Source organism: Glossina fuscipes, unplaced genomic scaffold, assembly GCF_014805625.2.
Source record: "Glossina fuscipes isolate IAEA_lab_2018 unplaced genomic scaffold, Yale_Gfus_2 0, whole genome shotgun sequence".
NCBI lineage: Eukaryota > Metazoa > Arthropoda > Insecta > Diptera > Glossinidae > Glossina > Glossina fuscipes.
In genome coordinates, this window is record NW_023998414.1 from 13,811,483 (window position 1) to 13,834,881 (window position 23,399).

At 30.0% G+C, this 23,399-nt stretch overlaps 1 protein-coding gene across 1 annotated transcript; it reads left to right on the forward strand.

Moving 5' to 3' along the window:
• The first annotated feature begins 322 nt into the window (after positions 1–322).
• LOC119633317 lies at positions 323–23,161 on the forward strand. The gene is made up of 4 exons (XM_038026816.1): positions 323–594; positions 20,854–21,002; positions 22,800–22,880; positions 23,037–23,161. Exons 1-4 carry the CDS (start codon positions 396–398, stop codon positions 23,157–23,159), a joined length of 552 nt encoding a protein of 183 aa, XP_037882744.1. The 5' UTR covers positions 323–395; the 3' UTR covers positions 23,160–23,161.
• Positions 23,162–23,399: the final 238 nt, after the last annotated feature.

The window sequence follows — 23,399 nt, forward strand, 5'->3', positions numbered from 1 at the left end:
CACACGCAAATACACGTATATATATATATATATATACTCACTTAATGCAATAAATAATATAAATCGCAAAAAAGCAAACAAAAAATAAAAGGAGAAGTAAAAGGAAAATAAGAGTGGGAAAAAAAAAAGAAAGAACCTTACTGCCATAAACACTAAACACATCAACTTAACCGAACTGAACTTCAACTGCCTAAGTGCTTAAGAATTGAATAATTTTTATTACTTTCATACGTACATAATACATATATATATATACATATATAAATATATATATGTATATATATATATATGTAAATATTTATATATAAATATATAAATATAGATAAATATATATATATATATATATACATACATATACATATATATATATACAAAAAAAAACTTGTGCAAGCATAATGGTTACAGCGAAACGGCTGAAACGGTCGTCATGCCGTGCAACCAACACGATCACTACCATTAGCACTGTTGTTGCCGCAGCATCAGCATCAGCATCAGCATCAGCGCCATCGTCATCGGCATCGTCATCAGCAGCAACGCTGTCTCCGTCACAAAAACTCCTGTTGGTTTTTTATTGCCTGTGTATTGCTTCTGCCGGTAATTAATATACAATTATATTTTATTTTCTTTTGTTTTTTTTTTTTTTTTAAACTAATTTTATTTATTTACTTATTCTCTTTCTTTTTTCGTTTTTTTTTTTTTTTTCTCTGCTTCTTTTGTTAGTCGGTAATAATTCAATTATAAGCATAAATGAAATTGTTTCGCAAAACTATGATTCTCGCGTGTACTCTTGACCTTGTTTCATTTCGTTGAGTATTTTTCTCTGTACCTTTCTGCACTACAAAACGTTTTAATAAATCAAGTACAACACAACGCTTGAAATTGCCGTAATTAATATACAACAATGGAATTGAGAAAAGATATGTTATTATGCCTTATTATGCGTATTGGAAGATAACGAATCATTCCTTCATTTCTAACATTTTCCCATTCCATTATAATAAGACCTTCTGATCGTCGATTGAACAAAATTGTAAGACCGACAAATATCACAAGCTTCACTATATTTAATTTCCAAAAAGTTGGATTTTATCTTTTAATAAAAATTATGAGAAATTTCAAGGATACATTGCTAAGGGTCTACACTACTTTCAGTTGGCAACTCTGCTATAATTTCTGATAAATACTATAATTCTAATTCATGATAGGATATTAGCCCGAGCTTCGTTATTAGTAAGTGTATGCACCTTGTTCGCGTTCGCAATTGTTTACCAACATTATGTACTTTTTTCTCTTAATAACGTTCGATTCAAGAATGCCTCGGTTTCGTTTACCATTAGTAGTGCAATCATTGTAATTACCCATCCGTTTGGATAGGATTTTCAAATGCAAATAATGCCGAACGTCCGAACGCGTCGAATATCATTTTTGAGTCAAGTTATTTAACATGGTTCGATTATTGCAAATATATAACTAGAACGATGACTTCAACTTTTCCAAGCATCTCAAAAAACCACGTAAATCTTTATTGAAGTTCGTCGCGGGCAAGAATCCAGAACGTTCTACATTCCGTTTTAAGATAATTAATATCATATGATTGGATTCAGAGAAAGAGAAATATACCTCTTGAACTGTCACGTTGATGAGGATAAGGCTATCATCGCCTGAACAACAAATTGAATGAAATTAAACTATAATATATGTGTATATATATATACATATATATAAGATTTCAATTGTCTATATTTTAATTTATTTGCTCATTCGTCAAGCAATAAATCATTGTCAAGATCACACTCGTCGTTATAAGGAATGCAATGATTTGATGATAGCTCCTATCAATGTCGTTACGATTTCATTTTAAATCGATTTGCTTGTTTCTTGATGTTTCATTAGTTCATTCTCTTTTCAATGTGGGTATATATATATATATATGTGTGTGTGTGTGTGTGCATGCGTTTTTGTGTATTAGGTCTGTAAGTACATAAACTAACCTACACACATATGTATATAAATTTATTTTACTTTTTTCTTCTTACATTTATGTTTGCGAATGTAAGTGTATATGTGTGGGGTTCTTATATTATTGATTCGAACAAACACACAAAAAGATTTGTGTAATTTACACTTTAACATATAACGACTTTTCCATAATTAAACGAATAGTAATAAAAATTGCAAACGCTACTAATTAAGGCAATTTTCAATAATAATAATAATTATTTATTAAAGCAATTACGTTTTTTATATGATTTTATTAAAGATTTCCAAGTTAATAGGAAAAAAGGGTTACAAAGCATATATAGGATATCAGTCCTTTGTTTCTTAAGAAAATTATTTCCCTTCTTTTCGAAGATCTGAAATGCTTAAAAATTTGCCATTGAACCATTTCGTATGTCCGGCTTTCGAACCATTCGCATATAATCATTGAAATTATTATCATAAAAATTCGATCCAGCGTGTACAAGAACAAACAGTGCGGTTTGATTACCTTTCGCTTCGTCAATTAATAATAGATTACGAGAAAAATTTTGTTGTAAAACATTTTTCTTGCATTTATATCACACGAGCTTAATTAAGTTAATCAATAAGTTTTCACAAAGCCTTTGGTGAAATTAATCCCATTTAACGGAAAGTTTTACGTGACGTCAATCTGATCTCTGCTATCGTTTGCCCAGCTTCTTTGTGCTTCTTAGGCCACAAATCACTCTTTCGCATGCATGCATCTTACCTCTTTCCTTGCATTTTGCATCTTACTCCAACAGCTATCATGGCTTTGAAAAATGAGTCGAGTTTGCAACGAGCTTTAGCAACGATTCTCAGTAAGAGTTGCATTTTCCATTCAATTCTTCACTATCGAATCACATATGACTTGTTCTTCTTCCTCTTCCATTTGTTATTCCAACTTTATGCGAATGGTTCAAGATTTTTTTTTTTTTTTTTTTTTCATTTCCCCAGCTATGTGTTAAGATAGAATATGTCAGTCTTTCTCAATGTTTTAAAGACATTCATTGACTCTGCTAATGTTCGATTAAACGGATCAGGGCATTTGTTTAGCATTGACAGACGAGACGAACAAATCGTTTGCATACATCTAATATTAATAAAACATCTTCACTAGAGATATCATAAATTTTGCTGCGAAAATTTATCTCCTCAAAGTCGAGGTATTATTAATATATACGGGTATGACTTAGCTTTTCAGAGTTTTGACTCTTTGCAGTAAATTAATAAATGTTAATCTGCATAAGCAGTAAAATAGGGTTCTAAGGTCACCTATCGATACAACCGCCATGCGAATCATTTCTTCGACTCGTTAAATTCATTGATAATAAATACAAATATGAAAAATAAATAAATATCTGCTCCTTGACCTACATTTCATGTAACATCGATTTCTATATACATTTTTACATCATTGCGTATCTCTTGTAACTCTATATTGAAATTACTATATTAGATGTTTTTGGTCTCGTTATGTCCTATATACGATATTACGATCTTTGTAACGTAAGATAGAAATATCCCTTAAGTATCCTATACATATAAGTGTACATTCTCAATCGGGTCACGATTCTATCTGCAGCTCTGTGCATCCGTTTACGCGTCACTTAAAATCAAAATTAAGATATCAAAATTTCATTTGAAAGCAAGAAATTTGATTGGAAACACAAGTGAATCGTATGTTGATTCCCAATCAACAACATTGCAAATGTTGATTATGACCTTTTGGTTTATAATTTGTAGTGAATCACTTTAATTCCGAAATTATCATAAATCGTGTACTTGATATAAAAATAAATTATTGGGAACAACAATAGATGTCCGTCGGTCTTTTTAAAAAAGACTGAACGCTTATTATAGAAAAGTCAAGTCTGTTCGTAATATTTCTTCTAGTTAGCCGGATACATGTAGCATATTCCAGTTCAGCGTCGCTAGTGTTTCCTTTGAGGAGTTTTGCCGTTCGGGTTTGAGTGTCATTATGCAGAACAGTTAGAATAGCATATCTTTCGGTATACATGTGTTGTTTCCATTATTCGGCTCAGTTCATCGTCAGTGGTTATTGGTCGCATTTACGAACAGCTAATAAAACACAATATCCCACACATACCGGTGAGATTAAGGCTTTTTCTAATATGTGTGTCATAGGTTCATTTGCTTTCAATATTGCGAAGCATGCATTATCCAATACTTATCCCAACTCCGCAGCGCTTTTTTATATATATAAAGTTTGAAAGGTATCCCTTGCGATCTTTGCGTGTATCTTGATACCGAAGTCGACCTATTCAAAGGTAAAAGAAAATGATGCAATATTTGACTTCAATGGGGTTAACTGATACTATTGCGCACAGCATAAGCATAGTGTATATGTATTTAAATTGTCAACTTTTATTTAATACCGTATCATATTCTTCTTAGGAACGCTTTTTTTTTCCTTGTTTTTTCAAAAACAAATGAGAGCTTACTCAACGTCGCACACATTTTGCTTTCTTTTGACTTTCACGACATCTGCACTAAGCTTTGAATAATGCTTGAATAATACTATCATACGTGTCCAGTTCTATGTTGCATTACAAGTGCGTGACTGTAACTAACGCAAAATACTTATAATATACCAAATACAATACATGGCGAAGAGTGCTTATATATATATATATATATATCAACTATAACAAACAATCCGTACAGGGAATCTATATAATATGCTGGGCTGTGTATCTAATAAAATCGAAATGAAAATTTTACAAATACTTTTCTACAATATTGTAAATTTGATCGTCTTCTAGGTTTAAATTGCAAAGTTACGTCACATTACACTTAGATTACGTTCTTAAAGATTAAGAAATAATATCTCGTTCGATTCTTCCAGGTTTCGTATTTAAAAATAAAAATCACTAATCTTCGTGCACTTCATATGATACATGTATATATAGTTGTGAAGAAAACATATTTTCAGTTTATGGTCTCTTCAATCGATTTAATCCATTTTGACTTGACTAATTTGCGTGCAAGAGCTTTCAATTTTTCTACCAAATTTAAAGTCGATAAGTTTATCTTTTGCGGTCCAGAGAATTTGTACAACAGGCAGACGGACAGAAGAATGAGGGAATTGCAATACTCAAAGGAAGATTTAAGAATTCCCATAAAGTATATTTACTGTTGATCAGTTTTAAATTCGATATACACCTAAGCAAGCCCCTCTGGTTATTTGTCGTCGATTCAGGTATGTAGTATCCATGATAAACATTCTTTTGTTCGTAAAAATGGAAAATATCGCTTACAAATTTGCAAAAGAATTTGAAAATGACCCAAGCAGGTCGAAGAACACGCCTTTACAACGAAAGCTGAGAACACCTTCACTTTCCACAACATTATACTTTACTCGTTGCCTATAAATTAAAAAAATTTCTAGAAAATTAATTTACAAGAATATCGAAATTCATGCAACGCCCGCCCAATATTATGGAATATACAAATATATGTTTATCCCTTTTTCTTAATCTTTTATACGAAAACAATGATGGAAGTAAAAGATTCGATCTCAAGCGAATATAATTTTCTTACTTGTTTAGTCTTCCTTAGGATAACGGCGCTCAGTAGGGACAGACGAATACAACTTTCTTTTTTCTCTTTTAAAATTCTCGCAAGAAAAGAAAATTCTCTAAAGAAAAAAAAAATTTTCAATCATCCTTAACTTATTTTTAATTTCATTTTTATATTCGCAGGCGGGCAGAGATGCCGCTTATTTTAATTCATTTCGCCAGTTCCACCGTGTAATATACATTGTTTACAGATTTTGAAGTTTTCAATGATCTCACTCATTGCTATTACTGCTATGTTAGGCATAATAACATATTGGATATGTAACGTAGACTTGCTTATAGAGTAGGATAACCTGCCCAAAATATAATGCACATCCACACATTAGATTCAAAATAATTAGTAAATTGAAAGACTTTAAAGGGTAAAAATCAAAACTGAGAATAATCTGTAAATTTTAATTTATCATAAATTACGGTGTAAAAGGATTTAATTGATTTCTAAATTTGAAATCGTAAGATCAGCGAACAGCGAGCCAGATGAATAGAAAAAAAAAAACAAAAAAAAAAAAGAAGAAAACATGAAAGAAAATCGATTCGATTTATGCGTCTTAAAGTCTCTCAAAATCCATTTTTTTTTTCTTCTCCTTCTTCTTCTTTGTTTTTTTTTTTTATTTTTTATTTTTTTTTTTTGTTATTTTTCCTTTCTCTCAACATTTCCGACTAACTTTTTTGAACACACAATTTACCTAAAGCATACAATAAACACGTATAGATGTATATACAAAATATGAAAAGTTAAAATAACATAGATGCGTGTAAGTTAAACAAATAAAAAAAAATCGGCCGAATCTCTTAGGCTCATCAACGTTATCCTAAATAAGCAAAATAAAATAAGTTTCTATATTCCAAAATATTGCAAGGCCGTAGATGATTTTTGTCTATTCTAATATTACAAAATTAGATGACAGTTTTTATCGTGTATCATCAGTTGTAGTGCATAAGTAACGAGCAAAAAATACAGAAAGCAAAGGTGTGTTCAATTTTTGTTGCATTGTAATCTTATCCTCTAATCGATTTCGTCATCTTCAAATTCTTTCCATTAGTTATGCGATCAGGAAAATATTTACCACAGACGTTACATAAACAGAGAGATAGACGAATATGGTTGCATAGATTCGTAATATAATTCTGATATGATGAAAATATTTATAGTTTATGAGGTCGCTGAAGCCTCCTTTTAGACACTGCAAACATTTGGATATAGTAAATATATCAGTCATCCATCCTTCGGTTTTGACTATAAAAATAACAAGTAAGAAAATGTTATTCGGTTGTGACCGAATATTGTATACCCATTCATATAAGTAAAATAAGTAAATTTTCATACTCTATAGTATGGAGTGGGCGTGACCGATTAATTTTTGCTATTTTCAAAATAAAAATTTTTTGGCATGTATGTATGGGCGTTGTAGGTGTGTCCTTTGAAAAGTTTAAAATATTTCCAAATTCTTTTGCAAAATTTTTAGGCGATATCTGCAATTTCGCTAACGAGGGAAAGTTGCGCAAACAAATGGACAGACGAACAGGCGATCATGTTTTGGTTGCATTCAAGAGTTAAAAGTGGCCAAGAATTTTGTGTATTTGTCCGTGTTATAAATGTATTGAAAAAATAATTAAATTTTGATACACTATAACATTGGGTAGGCGTGGTCAATTTTTTCTAATTTTATACACAAATCGCTCACAGTATCGCCCATAGAATATGCATTGAAATTCTTCCGCCTTTATTTATGAGTAATGAGCAAAAAACCAATCTCTTATTCCCTTTGAAAAACTGAAGTATTCTCAGTTTACATAGTGCTGTGAACGTGTTCTTCAACCGATTTGATCCGTTTTCAACACCAACTTGTGCGCAAAATTTTCCAAAATTTTTTTGCGAAATTTGATATCGATAGCTTGATTTTTGCGGCCAAACGAATGTTTAAAACAAACTTTACACAGACGGACAGATGGACATATTTGAACAACATTGAGACGGAAGAAGTAAAGATTAAAATATGTTTCGCTCGTTGTCATACAAATGAATAGACGTGTATGTACATCATCCATTCCTATATAAAGTTTAACATTTATAAGCGTAATTTTATAAGACAGACATAGAGAAATTCATTTCTCTTTTGCAGGTAATTCGAGACAATTCTTTTACAGTCTAAGAAAATTCGAAACCCTTTTCTACATATAAGTTAAATATGTTCACAAACAATTCGCTTAATAACTATTCTAACTAATCTAATATGTTGACTTTTTTTTTACTCTTCCAATAATTATCGCAATACTTTTTTTTTAATGATTTATTGATTGAGCGCCTAATCGAGAATTGTGTATATAGGAAAAAAAAAAAAAAAAACAAAAAGGATAAGCAAAAGGAAAAAGACTAAAATTTGCATATATATGTATATAATATATAATATGTATATATATATAATCGTTAATTAACTCAATAACGCTTTTATTAGGCATAAATTTATTAAAGAGCCGATGGAAGCTTAGAAGAGATTACATGCATGGATTACAACAGTTTAAAGTTAGCAAAGTTCTACATTATACATACATGTATGTATAGGAAAGTGTATGAATGTGCATACATTTGCATGTAATTAACACGATTTTACTAAGACAATAATTTTAGTAATTTTTCATGTTTTTCAGTTCGTCTAACTTTTGAATGACATATGTGCGGTGGTATTCTCGTTATGTGGAAAACATGTCATGTCAAGTTATGTTTGTTTATGCTTAATGGCAATAGACATTATTTTTCTCTTTGTTTTCCTCTTCTTTTCTAACTTTTTCTCTCCTTATTTATTTTATATATTTATTTATTTATTTATTTATTTTTTATCTTTTATTTTTTTTTTTATTCAGATTTATTCACTTGTAGATTTTGTTTAATATAATATACATACACGTACAAAATACGTATACACGCAAGTAAACATTTATTTATATATATATATACATATCTCTATATTTATGATTATGTATATATATATTTATATATGCATGTGTGCCTATGTCTAAAGAGATTACTTGAGTATTTACACAACAATCCTTATAAAATATTATGACAACAGCAATAATTTTGTTGTTTTTCTAATTCTAAAACTGAATAAATATACATATATATATATATATATATGTATACTGTATGTATTATTTATTATTATAATATAATATGTATATACAAGTAAGCGCAATCGTAAAAATATGAGATAATTTATACGGATAAATGCGAATGCAATATTTTTACGTTTAAAGAAAATTTTCATTTAGTAAATGAAAAGCTCTTCGATACCGCCGTCGCCAAGCAATATTTTAAATGTAAGCAAATTATAATGGCTTGTCACATGAGAGAAATTGAAAATAGAAGATATATTCTCTGCTTACCGTCCTTAGTAAGTGAGATGTAAGCAGAAAATGAGTTCTGTGCAGTCGCGAATCATATTAAAATCTCCTTTAAGGGAAATAAAAACAGCTGCGGTAGCTGCTAAATTTTTTATAACGTTAAATACCAATAATAAATAATACATAAAATCATTAAAAATTATTATTATATGAATGCTATCAGTAATAAATTTATTCACTATTCTTGACAAGCAAAAATTCCGCTCATCAATTTACTTAGAGACAATTTCTATTCTTATGTCAAGATCTAAATGAAGACAACTAAGAATATTATAGTCGGAAAAGGTCGACTATTAAATATCTTATATTACATCGTCTAACACACTTTTTATTTTTATTATAGAATATCAAAATTATATCTTGTTTCTACATAAAGACATATTTTTCAACTGCAAACCAAAACGCAATCTAATGTAATAGAAATTCAATCCTTAAAGAGAACAGGATCCAAAAATAGACGTAGATGGTCAACATTTTGTAGAGTTCGTATTTGTAAGAAATTACTATTATGAGTCAATTTTCATCATCACATATATAAAACGAATTTGACTTTTCTGCTCTACAAAGGATCAACTTTCATTGGAAATTATACTTTTTGTCGTATAAATTTTAAATTTCGAATTTCCAAGACCTCTTACTACTTAGCCGCTTTAGCGATTTTCCCAAATGAAAAGGGTGTGGTCGAGAAAGTGAACCGATCCGAACAATGTTTAATAGCGTTCGTCTTTGGGACAAAGTGCGTCCAGTGTACCAAATTTCATCAAAGTGTCTCAAAAATTGTAACCTGCAACTTGAATACAAATTACATGGACAGGCATCTGACGTACAGACGGACAGACAAGCTTAGATCCATTACGATACCATACCATATTATCATTCTGAATCGATCGGTATAATAAAAGGTGAATCTATCTTAACCCCTTCTGCGTGTTACATACATCCGCACTAACTTAATATAGCCTGAATCAGAAATAGTGTAGGGTATAAATACTTTACTATGTTTATCGTAATATAAACTTTCTTCTTGTATATTGCTATTACGAATCTTATCAAATGATTGATGCCAGAACGTATATATTCGTGATAAAACTAAAATTCAATCAAATAAAATATATCTGAACTGATTCCGAACTTTTATTATAATTCTCACACTAAGATGAACAACAGTAAAATTATAACAATCGGTCCAAAAGCATTCTTTATTATAATGACAATCACCCGCAATCACCGCATTTGACTAATATTTACTTTCATAGAATGCATCGTGTCACAGTGTGACACTATCATCAATCAATTTCAATTGTGAGTAGCAAAGAATTGTGCAAAGTTTCGTACGTAAAATACTTTTAAGCAGGCAGCAAGCTATCTAAAAAAAAAACTTTTCTCAAAAAAAACTTTTTCTCTTTCTTTTGCAATCGTCTAACCACAAACTGTTTTAACATGCACTTTTGCGATAATGTCACCCATTTCATGATTATAATTAATAAAATAGATGTTAAAAGTATTTAATTTCAAAAGAACGATACAGCAGATCATGCAGTCAATGAAAATGCTTGAATTTTGATAGAAAAGTGTAATACACACGCATATCAATAGGAACGTATACCAACAACACGCCCACTTCTAAATTGACCTTAGTAACTTAATAAATAATAATAGATTTTTTACTCCAACGTTTTCATAAGTGAAGTACTGTGCAGCGAGAAACCTTTCCATAGTATTTATGACATCAAAATAAGGATAGCCCGCAATGAGAGCTTCTATCAGGCAATTGCCTTAATTCGCAGGTTAACTCTTCGACGAGTAGTTTAACTCTACTTACTACTGTCAAAAGAAACGGTCTAAATTTACTGGCGCTAAAAATTTCAACTCTATATAGATATATATAGACTGGCGGTGAATAATCAAAACGTACAATTGAGCTAATACTTCCCTAATAATCTTAAGTGCGTGACATTTAAGAAGGACATGTGAGAACGCTGCAGTGGGATGCGGCTCGCCATTAAATGGCCTATATCATTTCGTTTAATACAACTGTCCGTATAAGGATTTTTCAAAACGAGTCTGTATACGAAGAGGAGTCGAAAAATAATCCGATCCGAGCCTTTTTCCAATAGTGTTCATCCTTGAGAGAAAACCTGTCGTTGTGCCAAAGTTCATCGATACATTTCCTGTAGATTGGACACAAGAAAACAAGATAGACAGACAGACAGACAGACAGACAGACAGACAGACAGACAGAGAAACAAGTGAACAGGCAAGCTTGAATTGATTTAGAAAGGAATCAAAAGGATCTATCGCACGTCCTTTTACGTTCCTACTGCATACATCCACACAAATTTAATATACTCATTATACAACAAATAGCGTAGAATATAACAATTAATACAATGAAACCCTAAGACGATTCATAGATATACAAATAAGTTCACTGTGTTGCAATTAATCACTTTATAAAACTTAAATGATGGGGTTAGGATATACATAGCTCTGAGATTGACGTTTGCACAGTGTAAATTTTATTTGTTTGCAAACTACCGTTCAGTATATATGAAAATGCCAAAAAAAAACCGGATACGTTTCATTCTGTTTTAAATTGGAAAAGTGTGCCGCTAAAAACGTGGAAATGATTTTGCTGGCATAGGGAGGAGAAATGCTGTAAGCTATAAAACAATTAGAAGCGAAGCAAACTACGCATATGTCTGCCCATCTCCGGTAAGAGTAACGCATTAACTCTCTATGATCTTCAATATGGGCTGGGCATTGCTCGGGTGTTTGGTTGCTTCTGATTTCAACTTAACGTTCAGACCGATGCATCCATATTTGGCAGATTGGCAAACAATAAAGATGATCCAAAAATAGATCGATGACTATTTCGCCCTAAAATTGCGTAGTTTCTACCGCGTAGTTATCCGCAAGCTATCTGTTAAGATGCAAAAAATGCATAGATAACGATGATGATGAATAGTTGGCTTATAAAGCCTTGTAAACGAGAAATTTTAATTAAATTTTTAATTTATCAAAAAATACACGTAACTGAGTTATACACCTAATACAATCGCCTTGGGACGAAGTGATTGCATTTTTCCATTTCTAATCCACTTATTCTTACATTTATACTCTGTACCTTAGATGGCTTTAGAAAGCATTTATGTTAATTTTCAAATCAATTTATATTATTGGCGTCGGACTTTTTTTGCATTAAATTCTTTAGCTGACCCTAAGCCTTCAATTTTATTCATTCACCTCTTGGGTAATTTTTCACACCTATCTTATCTATCTATTAACTGAGATTTTTAAACTTTTGAACTTTTTTCACGACCGCATCGAACGGAATCGAAATCTTACACTCATTGAAATTATCTATGTATTATTTATTTTCCCCCCTCTCGTAGAGTATGGTAATAACGGTCATGCGTCCTTTTGAGTGTTGGAAAAAGCAAAAGAGAATAAATAGAAAGATTAATCGCTTGCCTACTCTAATGCAATAATTAATGCATTGTTTTTTTTTTGAATAACTCAAACTCAAAGGGGAATTTTTTGTTTTTTTTATTTCTCCATTTATAACTCATACGCCCAGTTTGAAAAAGTATCGATCAAAGCAGAACATGATGCACTTATTTCATACGATCGGCCCTTCTACACTTAACTTATGAAAAGCAATTATATATATGTCAAAAAAATAACTGTATTCACACTATATATATAATTTTATTTATGTGCATATGTATGTATGTATGTATGTATGTACGCTTGAATGTTCGTATATAAGTCTGTATAAGTATTATATAAAGAGAAAATCCCATTAAATTCTAATAATGTAATTTAAGAAATATTGCTTTGTAGATAGATGCAAGGTCGCGGATGTACTTAAATTTTATTTCTATTTGTTATATATATATGTTTGTTAGGACCAATGTATATATATATATATATATATATAAGTTCATTTTAAATAAAATATGTAACGAAAACATGAAAATACAAAAAAAATATACGTATCATATATACATTTGTCTTGAATGCAAGTGAAATTATTTAAGGCTTAAAACGAATTTTGATTACTTATTATATGAAAGCTTTTTATTGAAAATTTGAAATTTTACACATTTTTAATATATCTATATAAAGGGAATATGCATATATATTAGATATATATATATATATATATGTATATGTATACCTGTATAATAAAATAATAATCTATTGATAAAAGAATATATCAACTTTTTATGATATAATAATGACGATGATGATAATACAAGTGGCTCAGAAAACTTAATGTATTTACATTCTATGATGGCGATGAACATGAAAAAACTTTTTGATGATTGTCTTTGGCAGGCACTTAAGTTCTTCGTAGTTAAGTTTAATACATATAAACGTAGCTCTAAGCTCTTTATATACGTAAGCTAAAATAGATGTATATATATATATATAGATATATATAGATATATATATAGATATATATATGTACATTTGCGTTGAACTTGCATAGATGAATTCTATATGGTATCTATATTACCACTATATGGTTATTTCAAACACTTACATACTTACATTATTATAAAAACACGTATAAGTAGAACGTGTGATAGACTTTGTTGACAATAATTGCCAACAAGAACATAAAGTGTAAATAGTAAGAAAAGGTTCGATTTAAAAGAGGAGAAAATATAAAAGGATATACATATGTATATGTATATGTGAACGTATATTGAATGTGCTCTTTTTTTTTTTGTTATCTAAGGCATCTCTAGATGAGTGCTTTATACGCTTTAATGTTCAGAGGGCCAAATAAACTGCATCTGATAAATATATTTGTATGTATATCTATATAAGTATGCACGTTTATATATTTGTTAGATTTATATGTCACATATGTCTTCTTGTGATCAACTTTGTAAATTACAGGGGGAAAAAAAAAACGGAAAAAAAGTGCCATTCAAATGCCATCGAGTAATACCTGAGTTCTTTTTATAAATTAGGACATCTTATATGGATATATAGATATATACGTATATATATATATTTTTTATTTTTTTTTCTTTTTTTTATATACATACATACATGCAATACTTTCATTTTTTTTTTATGGACCATTATTAGGGAGGCGATATGATGGGAAAACCAATTTTCATCAACTTGTGACTTATAAACGCGATAATAAACTATAAATAAAAATAAAAAAAAAATTATTTTTTTAAAAATTATTATTATCTTTTTTTTTTATTTAAATGAAACGCTTACCCGTGCATCCGTGCGATTATAGGTTAAATGGTTTCAAAAGGATCTTTTGTTTTAATGAAACAAACTTTACCTTTTCATCTACTATCCTTATGAGAAATATTTTAGTAAGTAATTATTAGCCGATAATTTCAAAAAGACCATCACGTAAATAAAAGGCATTTAATTTATTTTGTACGAAAATGGTTTCAATCTATTCTTTCATTGTAATGACAACAGCCTTACTTGGTAACAGACTATGCTGTTATGAAAAAATTGTTGTTGTTGTTCATATCTAAGTATACATATATAAATATATATACGCTATACTACGAAAATAGAAGAAGTCGATCAGAGGTTTATTGAAGGAAACAAACTGCTATTGTTTTCAAATTATTTTTATGTTATTTAGTAACGGATCTCATGCATTTTCAAATTTAATCCAAAGGATATTAATTAAGAACAAGAAGAGCATGATCAACTTGCTATCTTTGAGATTGTTTTATTTAAGTAATTGTAAAGAGCTAATAGTCGAATATGAAAGATTCATTATAATCAAGTCAGTGTTCTTCGTGGGTTCAAATCTCGATGCGGCAAAGTTGATCCTGATCGTAGCTGAAGTGACTGCACGTCGAATGGGTAAAGTCATAACACTTACCAACTAGGCAGCGGTTACCTCCCTAACTTATCTTCCTTTTCTTCACTTTTTCGCTCGTGACCGTCACTATGTTGCACGAATAGATGGCATACCTTGCGTGATTGATCGCATTTTCTTCTAGTTTCGCAGATTTGAATTAAAATTCTTTAAGCAAAGGAATATTAACGCAGTTATCCTTGTTTTCAAAATCTACCGTGCACCGTGACTAAAGTACAAGTTATGATAGGCAGAAAAGATTTTTGTTTTTTTTATTCCGATTCTGTTTTAATATACAGGGAAGACTTTCCCTCTGTCTACTAAATTTGTACGAGCGAAGCGTATAGACTTACCATAGTTACAATGAATGCTCGTTCCGTCGATAAAAGCGATAATATTTACTGAGACGGGGTCGCCACCTCTCTATTTTGTTATCTTTCACGGTCACCGTGTTACATTTCTAAGCGACGTTACCATAAGTTTGCTTTGATTGATTATATTTTGAAAAAAAAAAAAAAAAAAAAAAGAGAAAATAAATTTGCTATTATTCGATTCTAAAGCTTTTCATCTAATATTTCTGAAATTATAATTGTTATTGTAATTGGCTTTTACATCTTTTTCTGCGATCAAAACGAAAAGTTTTGATTATTTTCTTTCAGCTAAATAAATCATGCAAATGCCCAAAATCATTGAGATCATCTTTAATATAAATTTCATATTAGTTAACTACACCTGTCTCTGAAGTTTTCCAAGAGTTTGTCGCCCTATGTCGCGAGAATGACGTGTGATTCCTTACAGTAAAGACGAAATTCATATTCGCTACAGCATTTGTATGCTAATTGGATTCAATTAAATGACAAATTATTTGTGCATTAATTTAATTTAAATTTCGGAACTCGTGTATTAACTCACCTCGCAAGCACTTAACTTACTTCTTAGATAATCAAGATAAGATTCTATCTTTGTTAACTTTTGACTTGATTTCGTGTGAAATACTTATTAGAAAAGATTTTTTTTGCATATGTCCGTATGACTTGTATGGTATGCAAAACTACTTTCTATCCATTTATTGAATCTTTTCTTTCTTTCAAAAAGTCAAAATTCAGTTTGCCGTTTCGTCAATTAACTACGCATTCAAAAAACACGACAAACATTGTCGGCCAGAATTATTTTCATTACTACGTTAAACGTGAAACGTTAATCATCATCAAATAGTTATCGAATATTCAAAGCAAATTAAAGCGAATACTGAATCGCCTAAATGATACGAAAGCACATCATTCGTATATGTATTTTTTTTTTTTTTTTTTTTTTTTAAATCGTAATAAATGCATTAATTGTCTTCATTTGAATGAAAAAATTAAGGCGAAAGGAAAAATTTTAAATAAAACACAATTTTTACTATCACATATATCTGCGTGTCTCTATACTACCTCATTTATGTATAAATGCATGTACAGGCTTGCGTTAATGTGTTGTCTTTGTTCGTTGTTTTTTTTTTTTTTTTTTTTTTCTTTTTTTTTCAAATAGAAGCGAGCTGCTCTAAATTTAAGGATAATAAGAAAAAACTAAAACAAAAACATGCGACTTACCATGATTTCACTTTGCCTCTGCTTCTCCTATTTATCACTCTGCACACTTCTTTTGGGCTTAAACTTAAAATAACAAGATTTATCAAAAGATGAAGAGCATGAAATAAAATGTCGGTTGTAACTGAATCCTGTACATACACACTTAAACTGCCCCTCAAACAAACAAAAAATTACACAAATTCATACATATATATATATATATATATATATATATATATATATATATATATATCAACATACACGGGCGGATACACACATACATTGATGGTACTTAGTGAAGATAGCACAGATGTTTTGTTTAATCAACCAAAACCTTGCACGCGTACAATTGTATCATACATACAAGTACAAGCATATGCATATATTAATATAAATGGTTTGTATGTATATAGAAGATATTGTATGATTGTACATACACACAAAAAAAAAAAATAAATAAATAAATAAATAAAAAAAAAAACAAGACTTAGCTTTTGCAACCATCGTCGCCATCCGGTATATAATTTGTTTTTATTTCCTCTCCGACATTTTTCGGTAGCTACACGCATACATACAATGTACGTAAACCGTTACCTTCACCTCAACATCATACAAACACGAACACGTATACAAATACTTACATACACACACACACACACACACACACGAGCATACAAACACATGACTACAGGCATTCGCAGTCTTGATCTCTCGTTTGCCATCTGTACTCCGGCTCAGTCCGGTTTGGTATGGTTTGGTCTGCATTGGCCTACTGAAATAGTTTTCATCCTGCTATTGAGGAAAAAAAAAAAAAAAACAAGTTTGATTATAATAAAAATAAAAAGCAGAAATCTAATATACACCTTGAACCGAATCCTGGATGCTCGTCATTTTAACTATATATTTATACATATATTTGTATATATATATATATATATATATATATATATTTATATAGATTTATATGAAAATTTGATGAAATTGCTTTCGAGAATTGTACCGATTTTTTCGTGACACACATAAATATTTATAAATTTTATATAGAATTGAATTTATTTTTGTAATCTGAGCATACTTAAGGAGAATATTTGAGTGAACGAACGAACAAAGGACATGCAGATGGACCGATGGCTAGATGACGAGAGAAGTTTTAGATTAAAAAACGACCGAACAAAAGAGAAAACAAATAGATGTGAAAACTTTCTTATAAAATTATACATATATACATACAATAATTACATATAATTTTATAAGAAAGTTTTGACATCTATTTGTTTTTTTTATATAGATATATGTATATAGATATATATATTAATATGCAAATTCTTTGACTTGGATATATTTTTTTGTTACAAATTAATTGAAGAAACTAATCTACTTTCATTTCGCACAGATGAGTGTAAAAATACCACAAAAAAGAAACCTGATGCCTCGACTTGCCTTCTTTTTGCGTTGGTCGAGTTTGATTCAAACAATTTTCACGTGAACTTACGTGCTTGATTACAATGTTGTTCAAACAATTGAGAGCAACGTTTGTTGATGTGAACCTGCGCTCTCAATTCCTTGCTTGCTGGTTCTCTTATTATTATTATTATTATTATTATTATCGTTGCTACTATTCTGATGACTTTCGAAAGCGTCTTCGAGCAGTCTATGTATGCGTATATATATGTATACGTTTTTCTTTAAAATTACATATATATGAATATATCTATGCATATATATATATATATAATCGCACTTTTAAAAATCAATTCGACGTCATTTATTTATATTTAGGATAGTCTTAAAAGTATTATGCTTTGTTGTAAAAATAATTAAAAAAAACAAAATCTAGATGATGAATATATATCTATATAGGCAGAGGATTTAAGTATTAAATCTCGCTTAAAAATGCAAATAAAGAAAGAAAAAGACACGAAACACGAATTTCATAATTTATTTTATATTCTCATCATGCTACTGCTTAGTCGGCGGTGATTGCCAAACGATCAATTATTTGTTACACTTGGGATTAATTAAATTCTATACAAATCCATAGAAAAATGTGATTTAAATTTCAAACGTGTCTTATTGTTGACACTATTACGTACGTGCTCAATGTGCCCAATGAGTGAACTTTTAGTTAAATAATAATACATATACACATATTACACATTATCAAACTAAATAAATGATTATTATCGTATTTACATCACACAATTGTCCATAGTCTTTATTACGTTGTGCTTTGAACTGCAATTAATTACTATGAACTTAAGCTTAAAATAAAATTCATCTTTTCACTGATAATAAATTGAATTGTGTGTACATTATTATTAGTTTATATTGAAAATAAAATGGCAAGCGATAAGAATTTTCCACGTGACAGCTTATATTGAAACGTAATGATCATCGTTCTCTATCTATATATATATATATATATATATATTTATTGGAAAAATAATCATAATCGCTTTAAGTATATGCATACATCAACGAATATAATCTCAAAATTTGGAGTTCATTTATCAATATCCGTCCGTGTGTCCGTTATTATTTTCGAATGTCATAAGCGCAACAAAAAAAAAAAAAAAAAAAAAGAAGCTAATATGTAATTAAATTAATTTTGATCAAATTCCACACATAAATTGGCTAAATTCGCTAATGGGCACGCCCATCGCCCATAGACATCTTGAAAATTCAAAATTTTATTTTATTTTTCCTACAAATTCAGAAGTGAAAAGGCGCTATAGGGGGACACGATAAACCTTTACCCACTTTTCAAAACAGGACGTTCTATGGGAAATGGTCGAGAAAGTTATCCCATCCAAATCGTTTTCAATAGCGTTTGTCCTTGCGCCTAAGCACATCACCATGCATCTAATTGCATTAAAAATTTGCGATTTATAGGCTAAACACAACAACGAAACGAAGCAGAGAGACAAACGCACGAACAATATAATAAAAGGTTAGTCTATCTCAAATCTCTCCGGATGTTGTTTAGATCCATATAAACTATTGGTACAAATGGTGCAGGGTATAGCAATTCTTAGATGGCTTACGGTTTGTATTTGCAAAAATCTCTTCAGTTTAACATTTTCTGCTACGGTTATTAAATTGTTGGGAAAAAAAAAGATTTTTCGATTTTTTCTGCAGATACTTTTCTTAGATATATGAGTATAGTCACATGAACGTAATCAATTCGATTCGAATTCTCTTACGCTGATGAAAAATGTATAAATTTGAGAAAAATACAAAAATTATAAAAATTTTTTAAAGTTTTTGATTAATGAGATTTGCCATAGGTGATGGATATAAAGATCAACTCGTTTAGAAGCAAAAGAACGAAAGGAGGAAAGAAGAAAACCCCCTTTGAATATTAGATCAATAAGATGCTTCTTCTTAAATATTTTTCTTCTGAAATTCTGAAATTATTTGCTTTTTTACCTCATGCTTTTCGATTTATATGAAAGGAATTTAGATGGTAAGAAACTTTAAAATAATCGGATAGATCGGATAGATCTTTTTTGAATCCTTATCAAATCATATCATTTATTATTTAATAAGATTATCATATCCAGTTTGTGTTTTCGAAAAAAAAATGTAAAAAAATTTGGATTAAATTCTTTTTTTAAATATATTTCCTATGAAAAGTATTATGATTTCAATGTTCCCTCGACGTGACATCTTGCAGGTCAAGGTGCTTTTCAGTTGACAGTTCAACATTGCCGATATGTAAGCAAAACCTGGCTGTCAAATACGCGCTCCACGAAATGGATAAAATGTGATATTATTTTCTGTTGCCCAGCCATAGCTTGGACGGGACATTACAACATAATGTCAAAATATCTAAACAAACTTTTTCCTATCATTTTGTAATCTTCACTTCTTCACGGAAAGGCACTTTTTGCCGTCTACTGAAATAATTCGAAGTGTACTTTAATAGAATGTTTTTAGAACGTTTTGTCTGCGTAGCCTGGAAACTAGTTCATCAATGCCTATATGATTCTCTTCTGCTCAGATTTAGACTGATGATGTTCTATTCGGTTCTGACGTTCTCTAGGAGGGGGGCAAAAAACAACTGCACGCCTCCGGTTATATGTAACATATATTACGACCTTGAAAAGTGTGCGCAATTAAATCTATTCCGTTTGTGTCACGCGAATATTGAAATATCTTTAAATTTCATTTTGAATACTCAAGGAACGTAGGTACAAAAAAAAAAAAAATATATTCAGTAAAAGAAAATCTTATATAATATTTTTTTTTATAATTTTTCTTTCATACATTTACATATACATATATTCTAACTAAATAACGAAAAAAAAAAAAAAAAAAAAAATCTTTTTCTCTTTTTTTTTATTTAACGCTGCTACTAAACGCACGAATTTCTTGACCAATACTGACCAATACGTATATCAACTATCGTCATATATAGCATGTTTGGAAGAAGACTGCGTTGATTTTCAAGGTAATTCAGTTAATCACGGAATGTTATATGTACCGGGACCAGGCGTATGCAGTCTGTGTGTCTGTTACCATTCAGAGCCGTTATGGTGTAAGGCCATCTATTGTGATCCACCTTATGTAAGTAAATAACAATATGTATATATATATATATATATGCGTACAATTACATGCATATCACTAATTATATAGCTTGTTTGCATGCATGCACACTTATTATATTATGTACTTACATTAGCAATCTAATTGTAATATATTCTTTATTATTATTATATTTATTCTTGTTCTTATTACAATCATATAAGTATATTAATATGTTTATGCCATTTGTAACTATTTAGGCCGCATTCATTAGAAATCTCGCTTATAAATTTAGTTTTGAATGTAAGCAAGTTAGTCGGACGATCCAATCATTTCTTCTTGAAATTTTGAAAAAAAAAAAAAAAAAAAAAATACCACAAAAAAAAAAAAAAATTAAACTTATTGCATACAATCTCCATAGAATGAAATGAAAGTTTAACAAGTAAGAACTCTATAGTGAAGCACGTCCCACCCTTAAATACTTTGGAGCACTTTACAATTATTCATATATCAACATTTCAATATAAGGCGTCATACGGGGACTCATCCCGCTTCGGTCCTTGAGCCAAAAAACACGGCAGCGTACCAAATTCCATCAAAACATCTCGAAAATTGCGACCTGTGAGTTGAATATAAAATGAAAAAAGACGGACAGAGGGACAGACATGTTTACGTGTAATAAAAGGTGGATTTATAACAAGTTCTTTTGGGTGTTGCATACATCCGCACAAACTTAATATACCCTTGTATCACAAATGATGTAGGGTACGAGAAGCCACAACTAAGCATGCCCTCCAAAACCGAAATAGCAGTGCAGGAGTTAAAAGAGGCACATTGTAACGTATCCATCTTAAGGTTTGAAAAATTTCCCAATATGCTAGAGTGACTATCTATCTATCATACTGAGAATCCCAAAGATTGCATTCCCTTTGAATTAAGGAGACAGAAAGAGAAAGAGATTTTCACAATTTTTCTTTTCTTCTCTTTTGACGCAAGGATATAAAGAAGAGGTAATAGAACAATAATATTACAGATTTTTTTGACCTTTTAAAATTTTTCCTACGTCCCCATTTATCGTAAGAGGTCAGTGAAGGCAATAAACAAAAATTGATTATCTAAACAAAAATGTAGAATAGTCTGTCTGTCTGTCTATTTGCTTAACTGATTTATGAATATTTTTCGATCGATTGATTACTCTTTTTTAACACTTTACCGAACAGCCTTCGGCGACGAAACTGAAATAGACCCATCTTTTATTATAGTGATCGGTTCGAAATCACTTTCTAAGTTGATCTAAGCTTGTTTCTCCATCTGTCCGTCTGTTTTTCGTACAATAATTGAGATATTTTGATGAAATTTGGCAAACTGAGAGATTTTGGCCCAAAGGCAAGAAATTTGCAATTCCAAATGACCACTTTTTCGATCACTTTATCCGTGTGTAAAAGTGAAAATGTGCGCAGTGAATACAATTTTGCCATTTTCCCAAAGCAAAAATAAAGACCATTAATGCGCTTAAAAGTTTTCCTTTTCCCATTGCATTGAACAAAAACAATTACTTTGAAAATTATTTTCAACGTATAGTAAAATGTGTGATGATAATCTTTGTGGAAAAACAATAATAAGAATAAACATTCCGAAATTAAATATTAATTTTCATTAGTTTTATGTATATACATATATATATAAATATAAATGTTGTTGGTTCATGTTAAGAAAAACCTATTTTTACATTTAACAATGCCGGATATTCTAGTATTCGTTTTACAAAAAATATTCGGAATTTTTCATTATTTCTTCTCTGTCTCGTTTCTAATTCTATTCGCATCATTACTACAGTTCTGTAAGAACTTTAGAGTAGGGGAACGTTGCTGCGAATTCGAATGCCTGGATCCACCCGGTGAAGATAATTTATATCAGGTGAGTAAAAATCTGTAAATGCAGACAAATCAAAATAAAAAAGAAACTAAAAAAAAATTCAAGAAAATTCTCGCACTATTCGCAAAATTATTAGAATTTCAAGGTTTTTTTGTTTTTTTCTTTTTTCTTTTTACACATATTTATCCGAACAAACAGGAACGTATGAGAAAGCGAGCAGAAATATTAGCCGGTAATAGTACAGCCGCGCATACCATTACACCTTTGGCCGTCTCGACATTATTAATGACCTTCTTCGGCAACACTCTCTTCAATTTATAACTTGAGCCAAACTTTATTAGTGATTTCCTTGTATAAGCGAAACAAAAATAAATCAATTTTTTTTTTTTTGTTTTTTTTTTTACATATATAATTCTAGCAGATATTAAAAATTAAAAAAACAAAAAAATTAAAAAAAAAAAAAAAAAAATTAAAACAATTTCTAAAGATAATTAATATATATAGAAGTAATTAACATTAATAATTATAAAGATATGTAAAAAAAATTATTAGCACTTTTTT

Coding starts and splice junctions, on each gene's coding strand:
- LOC119633317 (XM_038026816.1), top strand. CDS start 396: ATGGTTACAGCGAAACGGCTGAAACGGTCGTCATGCCGTGCAACCAAC. Junction 595..20,853: donor CCTGTGTATTGCTTCTGCCG/GTAATTAATATA, acceptor CGTCATATATAG/CATGTTTGGAAGAAGACTGC. Junction 22,881..23,036: donor GTGAAGATAATTTATATCAG/GTGAGTAAAAAT, acceptor CCGAACAAACAG/GAACGTATGAGAAAGCGAGC.